Genomic DNA, 10,970 nt, shown 5'->3' on the forward strand with positions numbered 1-10,970 from the left:
GCATGACCTGCCTAATAATCATTTTTCAATAGATACTAGTTGAAGAAGTGATTACATGAATATTATGGAGATATTGTGTGTAAAATGAAAATATCACTGGATACATCCAAATTTTAGATTTCCTAGTATTGGTAGTCTTTTTATAATGATAATATATTGGTTTCACATAGCAACTTACATTATTTTTACTAGAGACTAATAGAACTACTTCAGTAGGATAACAGCAATGCCAACTTTAATTTAAAAATTCAGCTATTCTTTGCTGGTAGATTATAGAAAGTATGCAAAGCTTGGATAAAGCATTTTCCAATTAAAGGAAGCTAATAATTGGTAATGTATACTCTCACATAAAAAGACTGACCATAAAAGTGAGATTTGAAGGTTCACTTGGTGGAAAGGTGCTGGAATGAGAAGACCATTGAAAGGGAGATAAGCCAAAAAGAGGACAGGCCCTAGCTGGTAGAACGAGGAGACATTGCTGAAACCCATATCCCATTTTTGTTTCTACATTTTTATTGCAAAGCAGATATTAATTTAATTTGACTTAATATGGTAAAGTAAGCTGTTTTTGTTTTCTGCTCCCAAAAGGGCTACTGCCATAATTCTGCCTTGCTGATACTCTAGTTCATGATTCAACATGGTGAAAATTTCTGCTTTGCTCTTGTGAGCTCATATAGCAAATGCCACCCAGTTTTCTTTCCCTCCTTTTCTTACTGTTTGGCTTTACGGTGTCATTCACATTACTGCTGATCCTTGGAGAGAACAGAATTCTCACAAACCCATGCCTTGAATCCCTAAGGGCACATAGTCAAGACTTGAAATGTAATGGATTCAGAATTATAGCACAACCACAAAAATAACCAAAGAAATAAATACATAACTATTCAGATAAAACTGAAGACTTAGGTCATAGTCCCAGCACTGGCAGTAACAGTGACATCAATGGAGTCACTCTTCCTTTGGGCAGTAAAGACTCTGGACTAGGGGAGGCTATAAGCAGGGAAAGCTATGAAATTCAGAACAAAGGGGATGGAATCACAGTCATAAAGCGTCTACACAAGAGCAGGAAGGTTCTCTGACACAGCCAGTGAGCGTGTTCCCCAGCATCAATTCCAGTCATATACCAGCCCAATAGGAGATTAATTTACTGTTGGTATCAGGATTATTTAAATAATACAGCTTATATTTAATGCAAATCACAGGTTGTTTATTTCTTTGCTTGCTTGTTTGATTTTTAATTTCAGAATTAATTAGACAACATGATAAGCTATCTATCCCAACATTTCTTGGAGTTAGACCTTCCTAAGGCTTGTCTACAGCTTTGGAATGTCACTAGTTCTTGGTACCCTTGGAACTTCATGAAAAATAGCCTCAAGCATAATAACCATGTCTGTGACTCCTTTCTGTTCACAGGCCACAGGAAAGGCCTTAGATCGCTTTCTCTGTGTCTCGGAAAAATGGCCTAAACACGACCTATTTTTCCCCATTCACATATAGGTCAAAGGACAAGAAGCAAGCACAGTTTGGCTGCGTATATTCTCATTTACTATCTAATGACTCAGTACCTTTCCTCTTTAGCCTTCTTTGAATCTAAAGCTGGTGTCATTCCTGACATTTATAATGATCTCTAAGTTTTCTCATTATACATAAAATGTTGGTCCTTTACATCTTTTTACAAGGATTCGGGGATTACTAACATTCCTATGCTTTATGATAACATTTTTCAGATGGCTTTAAACATATGTTTTAAGTAGAAATATAAAGTTATTTTCCTGTAGCTTGTGATGTATTTTGGAATTAAAGTTTCTTGCATGTATTTTTTTAGGGAAAAATGCTATTGGTTAAGTGACCATTTTTGCTATCTAATTTTAAGTTTTGTTGTTGTTGTTTTCCTCTTTTTAGCTTTCTAAGAAGTATGGAGTCCATGTTTGTGGAGAAGGTGGAGAGTATGAAACGTTCACTTTGGATTGCCCTCTATTTAAGAAGAAAATAATTGTGTAAGATACCATTTCAGCATTTTCTTCACTTTCCTTAAATTCAAGTGATGGAAGCAACTTAACATTAAGCTCGAGGCAACTTTTGTTGGGAGAAATAGAACATGTCCTCCAAGTTCACAAACACTCAATTTGTTTAATACCAGTGAAATCGTCTGAATACCTAAATCAATACCTGACAAGACGAGGCCTTCATAGAAGGCTATAAACTTTTTAGACATTGCACTTTCGTTTACTTGCTGATTATGCCCTGCAGTAAAACTGGTACCTACACACTGACACTTTTATCCTTTCATGAAGTGTGAATTGCCTGTATTATTTATCTTTCATTACAGCTACATTTGATAAACTGCCACATCAGTAGCCTGTGGGTTCCATTAACTCCATCCTCTTTTTCCTTTTTCTTGGCTTTTAGCAACTTGGAATAGTAATGCTAAACATTTCTCTTTCATTTTGGGGGGTTATTTTTACATAGAAACTTTTTTTAAATGAATTCTATTTATGGTGAGCATAAGATTGTTAAAATTAGTTTAGTGAAAAACAAGAACTTTGTTTTTTTTGTTGTTGTTGTTCAGTTTGTTACATTGTTATCCATACTCTAAATTATGTCACTCTTCTCCTATGCTAAAAGAACACTTTATCTGCTTTTCCTAAGCTCTCATTCTTGGAAAAGATTGGCAGAATTATGCCTGATTTCAGAAGCCTCATCTGATGAAAGATTAGAATCCTGTATTGAGGAACAGCTTCAACATGTTCACCACTAAGGGATGGGTTTTTTTGGTACATATTAATAATGAGCGGAGGAGTGAGCTAAGAAAATTAAGACAACTCTAGGTGAATTTTCTAAACAGATACGTTTATCTAGTGAAACATGGCCAGGACACTTTCATTATCATATATGTAATAATCATCCACTCTTCTTTCATGTTCTTCTAACTTTTTTCCTTTAATAACCATCAACAGAATAATTTATTTGGCAAATATTTATCAAGTACCTATTATGTCTAAAGCATTCTACCGCACATCATTGTTGTTCAGAGATGGCGGGGCACCTGGGTTGCTCAGCAGGTTAAGTGTCCAACTCTTGATTTGGCTCAGGTCATGATCTCACTGTCATAAGATGGAGTCTGATGTCGGGCTCCACACCAGGTGTGGAGCCTGCTTAGGATTCTCTCTCCTCTCTCTGCCCCTCCCTTGCTCATGCTTTGCGCGCGCGCTCTCTCTCTCTCTCTCTCTCAAAATAAATAAATAAACACTAAAATAAAAGATAGGTCCTGCCTTTGAAGATTAGCTGGAGGATACATCTGTACACAATTAAGATACAAGATGATAAAGGATAAAAGTCATAAGTTCATAGGTAGGAGATATTTCTTCATTCAGGTATGATTCCTGAATGAAGTGTACATTAGGTCTTACTCTATACTATCTGGTTTTTCAAGAAGAGTATTTGCATGCTAGGTTGAATTACAGTATAATGGGAAACTTGCAATATATTTGCTTATTAATATGGGTCTAACTAAATTAGTAAAAACAAAACAAAACAAAGCACAGTAAGAGAAAAATGCCAAAGAAGCAAACTTTTCCCGTTTACTTGACAACTTGAGGTCTTAGAAGTCTTTATGAACAACTTAGAATTACACTGCTTTACACTACATAACCAGAAGGTCTGTTTATTATAGTGCTTTAGCCCTAAACACTGAATCTTTTGTAGACATCATTTGTAGGCACAGAAACCTGAGCCTGACCAAGACAATAGCATGAGAGAAATTAGTCATGCTATCGTAGAGAGGGATGTCAGGGGAGGTATGGAACCCCCTAGTTTAAAAAAAGAAAAAAAAAAAAAAAGAACCCTCTAGTGCCGAAATGAGCTGTTCAGTTCAATTGAATAATCATTTATTGAGATGAATTGTGTGAGCAGAGCTCTGCAAGCTACTGCCCTGCCCTGTAGGAGTTCTTCCTGCAACAGGAGAGGTGGGAAAATCACCCATACCAAAGTCCTAACATAACAGGTTAGACAAATTAAAGTTATTTGACTTAGAGATACAATTAAAAGTGTAGTTCTTGTAACTGTCTGTTAACAATTGACCATTAATAATACGGGATCTTGTAGGGGCACCTGGGTGGCTCAGTCAGTTAAGCGTCCAACTTTGACTCAGGTAGTGATCTCATAGTTTGTGAGTTCTAGCCCCATGTCGGGCTCTGCTGACAGCTCAGAGCCCGGAGTCTGCTTCGGATTCTGTGTCTTATTCTCTCTCTGCCCCTCCCCCACTTGTGCTCTGTCTCTCCCTGTCTCTCAAAAATAAATAAATAAATAAATAAATAAATAAATAAATAAATAAATCTGGATCTTGTAACTTTGAATTCATTCCTTGAACAAATTTAACAATTTATCCTGTTCTATTTGATTTAATAGTGGCCTGCCACAGTTGGCATAAAACTAATTGATTATTAGGAAGCTCATTTCAAATGTCTAAATCAATTTATATATATATATATATATATATATATATATATATATATATATATTTTTTTTTATGAGAAGGAGAAGACCACCTCTAAGGGGAGAAAAAATAAACTTTTACTTGCAAAATGATTTGATTATTATTAGGGATTTTTTTTTTCAAAAACACATTGAATCCTCTTTGTATAATGAAGTAATTTAGAGAAATTGAGGTGGTTCTGGAAGTTTATTATAATATACATTTTGCCTCAATTAACATTTTTTAAATCTTACAGGAAAGTCATATAGCAGTCTTTGTCTGGAAGTAATTTTAAAACTTACTAACTAGAACATTTCACAATTCACTTTTCATGTCAATTAGAATGTGATTACTCGCTTCTAGATACAGATTTTTAGTTCAGAAAATAAAGGTGGGTGTTTTGTTTGTTTATTTGTTTCTGGAAAGGCCTTGAGGAAAAGAATTATAGCCTAACCTTTAACAAAGGAGGATAATTGCAAGACAATTGTAGATCTCAAATAAAGAGCCTACTTATTACTTCTTACTTTGAAATATATATCTGTGTGTATCAGACATAAAAACTGAACTCTTAATGTTGTTTTTTTTGTTTTTTTTGTTTTTTAATTTTTTTTTTTCAACGTTTATTTATTTTTGGGACAGAGAGAGACAGAGCATGAACGGGGGAGGGGCAGAGAGAGAGAGGGAGACACAGAATCGGAAACAGGCTCCAGGTTCTGAGCCATCAGCCCAGAGCCCGACGCGGGGCTCGAACTCACGGACCGCGAGATCGTGACCTGGCTGAAGTCGGACACTTAACCAACTGCGCCACCCAGGCGCCCCCTCTTAATGTTGTTTTAATGGAAGTGATTTTCTTCCGTCAATGAACATATTTTTTAAATGTCAGTATTTGATACAACTCCATCTTTCCATTTGAATTATTAGTATTGGTATTACTATACTGCTAATGTAAAGTTGCTACACATGGGATGGATGCATGCATGGATGGATGGATGGGTGAACAGATGGAAGGAAGAATGTGAAGGAAAGAAGGAGGGAGAGAGGGAGAACTAAATTCCATGGCTAAAATACTTTGTACTCATTTTCCCCACCTACTCCTATTTTCTACCCACTCAAGGCATAATTCAGCACAGAGCATCATAATGTGACATTTAGCAATAAGGATGAATCAAGCACTTATCTACCTTCTGACGTCTATCCTGTATACTCTGGGAATTTACTTAAATTTATGAACTATTTTGCTTATATTTAAATTTTTAGACCTATTAAGTATTATCTTTATTATGCTAGAGATCCTATATGCTATTATTGGTGTATACACACACATGTATACATACAGCATGCACATATGAAAAAGTATGTATTCATGTGAAGATAGGTAACTGAAAAATTAGTGTGGGTTTGTGAGAGCTCACTAGTGTGTGTGAAGATACTTAACAAAGTTTCACTATACAGTCATTTATCCAGCAAATGTCTGATAAATACCAGGCAATGTACTCTGTACTGAACCAAGAGAGGTTGGGTGGGGGTAAGTCAGACAAAGGTGATCAAAATCTGTTCCCTCTCTACAAAGGAAGACAAGCATACAAACACATAATTATAATGTAGTAGATGTGCAATGAAAAGTCTGTGAACACATTACTAAAGCACATAAAGGAGAAAACTAGGGAAGGCTTTGCAGAAATGATACTGGACATGTCTATGAGGATAAGTGTGAATCCACAGAGAGTATCTGTTTACAGTTGTCTTTTTAGAAGAAGGGTAGGAACAAAGACCATGGCTGTGTCTCAAGAGATAATGTCAGGGTTTTTTGTTTTGAAGTGAGGGGATAGGGCCTGACCTCACACCTTGGGAGCCTGGCCTGACTCACCTATCCTTTTGAAGTTGTAAATAGGGGTAAGTCTAATGCCACAGTGAAAGGGAACATGGGCTAGCCCCTTGGCTGCAGAGAAGCCCCACTTGTATAAGAGATAGTGCCCAGACTCTTTGTATTAATAGGGAAAGGACAGGAAAGTAGCCAACTGGAAAACATTTTTGCTGTGGCACAGTTGGTCTTAATTTCCTGGGTAACTCTGAGGATATTCCAAAAGGGTAAAGAAGAGCAATGGTAGCATTAAACACTGTTCATTTGAGATCTAGTCTCTTCCAGTTGGCTGGCTTATTGTATAAGTGAATGAATTGATGTTAGTCAATTAGAGATTATGGGTTTAATAGAATCCATAAAAATCATATTCTTCTTTATTTAGCGCTTAGAATATCTGTGTTTTCTCTGAATAACGATCTTTATTCAGAATGCAGTAATTACATGTATTAAATGAGCTATTTGCTGTCAACCTTCTGTCTCTTTTTAAAAAAATTTTTTTTAATGTTTATTTACTTTTGAGAGACACAGAGACAGAGCTTGAGCGGGGGAGGGGCAGAGAGAGAGGGAGACACAGAATTCGAAGGAGGCTCCAGGCTCTGAGCTGTCAGCACAGAGGCCGACGCGGGGCTCGAACCCATGAACCGTGAGATCATGACCTGAGCCAAAGTCAGACGCCCAACCGACTGAGCCACCCAGGCGCCCCTCAATGTTCTGTTTCTAGTGGAGAATACTGGCATGACAAGGGAGTTGCTGACACCCTTTCTGCTGACATAGCATTGGTTCTGGGTTAATTAGAGTTTTGGTGTACTCCATTGTCAAGAATATCAAGACCAAGCTGCCTAGATGAGGCATAATCAAGGCTCAGGGTCCGTATCCACGGCTGAGATCAGGAACAGGGAGGTTGAAATTTAATGTAAGAGTGAGACTGTACATAGGAACTGGAATCGGAATCTGATTGCTGAGCCAAGATAGGATCAGAACAAGCAACTCTGGAGTAAGTAGGAGAAATAGGATTAGGGCTAACAAGCCAGAGGGGCACGTGGGAGAAATCGTGAGGCCCTCTTTACTTTGTCTTGCTCCTCCTCCTCATTATACCTGAGACATCTTTTGGTTGATGTAGCCTGTGAAGGCAGTTATACCTTTCTGTCAAGATCCTGACTCTTTAATAATTCTGTTTCTTTTATACTAGAAGTTGCTTTCCTTGTAATGTCACAGAAGACTTTTTTAATGTTATTTTTCCTAAGCACTAACAAGAGGCATATTTGATATTAAAAGTTCATGAATGGTAGTTGACTTTTTTAATCATCAAACATTTTTTTTCTATCTCTGATCTTTCAAAGGGGAAAGTAAACAGATTTTGTCCATGAAAATTTAATATTTTGGAGCCAAGTATTTTGAGGTTCCTTTTATTGCCATTAAATAACTTTACATTACGAAAGTTGACTCAAAAATAACTTACATTAGTGGCAAAGTCAAATAAAGTAACAATTTATCTTGCTATCCTACAAAGGTTAAAATGCTAACAATGTAGTAATATAAACAATGGAACTAGCTCCCAAGGCATTAAAGAGATATGGGGGAATTTCTATTTTTAAAATTTCGGTTGAAATGCAAAACACTATTGCTTTCTTAATAAACAACAATAAAAAATAATTAGTTATTAGAACTTCACACATCTTAGTTATTCATATGTGCTTTACAGGGTATCTTTGATAAAAGTTGAGTTAATTTACATGTATCCATATGGTGCCAGCAAGCAGTTCATATCATTTTACCTGAATGTGGTAATTACTATGTCAGACAATCAATTTTAATAGCAACGATATTGCAGTGTGAAGAGTTCACCTAGAGCTTAAAACCATCACCAGCACTGCTTTTGTGAAGGATAATTGAGATTTTGTGTGAAACACTGAATGAATTACCTCTTGAAAATGAAAGGAATAATGAAGATAAAGCGCTATTGTTTAATGGTTAGCCCCTACCAAGCAAATTTGTGAAAATGAAATTGAATAGGAATTTTAAGTCTCAAAAGTGCTCAGAGAGCTTTGAGTGAACCTGAAAGTTGAACTGTGTGTCGTTATGAAGACAAAAAGCTTCGTTACTTTTTCCTGGAAATTTCGTTTCCCCGATCCTTTTCCCAATTAAAAATTGGACTATTAATATGTAGTTAATCACTACATATTGTTCACCAGTGGAAATAAATACAAAAGGGGGATTTTTGGTCTCTTCTAGACACTAGCAGAGAACAATTTGCCATAATTTATGTAGTAAGTAAATGCATTATAAAATTTTTGTGTTTTAGGGATGCATCAGAAGTGGTCATGCATTCAGCTGATGCATTTGCACCTGTTGCTTATCTACGCTTTTTGGAATTGCACTTGGAGGACAAGGCAAGTAAATCTAAGATTCAGACTCAACAGTGATATCAATAGAAAGTTGAGATACATGCACTGGCTCTGTATATATAATTCTATAACAATAGCTAAAAGGGTTAAAAAAAAAGCATTAGTGTTTTTTTTTTCATATCCTTAGTGAAGAACTTTGCAAATGTTTATAGTTTTGAGAACTCTATATGATGCAAAATAAATTACATTTCCGAAGAGTTTGCAATTCACTTCAAAAGGGAATCCTATATACATGAAGTAGTGAGAGGACGGGATATTATATAATCAAATATTAAATCATCTAGTAAAATAAAAATTAGTTTATTGTACATATGCCTGAGAGGAAAGGTTTGAGGAAGAATTGGAGCTTCATTACATGAAGTTTAAGATTGGAGGAAAAGAGGGGTGCCTGGGTGGCGCAGTCGGTTAAGCGTCCGACTTCAGCCAGGTCACGATCTTGCGGTCCGTGAGTTCGAGCCCCGCGTCGGGCTCTGGGCTGATGGCTCGGAGCCTGGAGCCTGTTTCCGATTCTGTGTCTCCCTCTCTCTCTGCCCCTCCCCCGTTCATGCTCTGTCTCTCTCTGTCCCAAAAATGAATAAACGTTGAAAAAAAAAATTAAAAAAAAAAAAGATTGGAGGAAAAGGGGGTGCCTGGGTGGCTCAGTCGGTTAAGCGTCTGACTTCGGCTCAGGTCATGATCTCAACAGTCAGTGAGTTCAAGCCCTGCCTCAGGCTGTGTGCTGACAACTCAGAGCCTGGAGCCTGTTTCAGATTCTGTCTCCCTCTCTCTCTGCCCCTCCCCCACTTGTGCTCCCTCGCTCTCTCGTTCTCTCTCTCGAAATAAATAAAACATTAAAAAAAATTTTTTTAAAAAAGAGTGGAGGAAAAAAAGAAACGAGATTTTCCAAAACTATCCATGAGAACAGAAGTATAAGTGAAACATGGAAAGTGAGGCAGAAGTGTGATAAAGGGTTTTATTTTAAATACCTTGATTGTCAAGATACACCAGAATGTCAATTTAAAGATGTATTTGGAATAGGTAAATATCTGGATTGCATCCTTTGACTAAAAGGTCCATTCCTTGAGAGGAGCTTGGTGGCTCAGTCAGCTGAGCGTCCGACTTCGGCTCAGGTCATGATCTCGTGGTTTGTGAGTTCGAGCCCCACGTCGGGCTCTGTGCTGACAGCTCAGAGCCTGGAACCTGCTTCAGATTCTGTGTCCCCCTCTCTCTCCGCCCCACCCCTGTTTGTGCTCTGTCTCTCTCTGTCTTTCAAAAATGAGTAAACATAAAAAAAAAAAATTTTAAGGTCCATTCCTTGAGATGTAAAGGATCAGAAAAAGTTTTCTGCATCTTTCATGTTCTGTCACCAAGTCTTGAGGCACACCCAAATTATATATATGACAGGGAATCTGAAGAATCAAAAGGGTTTAATGAGGATTGGCAAAGGAAGGAAAAGAATGGTAACTCCAGAAATCTTAGAATGAGTTTCCAAAGTGAGAAAATAATTACTAGTGTCCAGAAAAATTGGGGTTGACAGGATTGAAAGTAAGTCACTGAATTAAGCTAGATGATTACTGGTGATCTTTTCCCCAAAAGCTGTTAATCCTCAAGAAAATTAAGTCGTACTATCCAAACCTCCTTCATATCCAATGAAAGGAACCTGTTACCTTCTAGTTCTCTGCTACTATTGCTGCCACGTGCAATGCACAGAAAATAAAAACCACCGAATTCTTGTTTAGACATCACTCATTGTGTGTTCGGCTTTACCTAAATAGCTCCTTATTCACTTGTTGTTTTAGCATTTCATTGGTTTTCACAGTCCATTTGCCCTCTTGAAAAAAAGAATGTGATTTCTTTAAGGTGGGATAAATATGAATAAATATGGTGAGTTTTCCTTCTTCTTTTTTTTAGGTGTCCCCATTGCCTGACAACTACAGAACATCTAATTATATACATAATTCTTAAAAAGCATTTTTGGACATTGCTTACTAAACTGCCATTTATGGAAAAAATTACATAGTATTTTCTCAATTACTATATCCAGCTCTTTCTTTACATTTTTTTATTCTAATAGAAACATTGATTAGTTGGGGAAATGTGAAAGCCTTGTTCATTCTTATTGGCAATTTCTTCAGGATTCACTTTCTATGACTTTTGTTACCATGTCCTGTCCATGACCTCTGTCTGATGTGTGCCCTTTTTCCCCTTTATTTCATCTTCAACTCTCATTTCTGTAACATTTCTTTGCTTT

The 10,970-nt window shown here is 36.9% G+C and overlaps 1 protein-coding gene across 1 annotated transcript in view; it reads left to right on the forward strand.

The window, feature by feature from the left end:
* The window catches only part of DPH6 (diphthamine biosynthesis 6), a 173,595-nt gene extending 162,845 nt beyond the window's left edge, over positions 1–10,750 (forward strand). Inside the window, exons 7-9 of the mRNA XM_045450106.1 lie at positions 1,903–1,997; positions 8,638–8,725; positions 10,631–10,750. Of these exons, the coding sequence (XP_045306062.1) occupies positions 1,903–1,997; positions 8,638–8,725; positions 10,631–10,684 (237 nt within the window). The 3' untranslated portion in view covers positions 10,685–10,750. The remainder of the gene's footprint in view (positions 1–1,902; positions 1,998–8,637; positions 8,726–10,630) is intronic.
* Positions 10,751–10,970: the final 220 nt, after the last annotated feature.

This window comes from Leopardus geoffroyi, chromosome B3 (genome assembly GCF_018350155.1).
Source record: "Leopardus geoffroyi isolate Oge1 chromosome B3, O.geoffroyi_Oge1_pat1.0, whole genome shotgun sequence".
NCBI classification, from domain to species: domain Eukaryota; kingdom Metazoa; phylum Chordata; class Mammalia; order Carnivora; family Felidae; genus Leopardus; species Leopardus geoffroyi.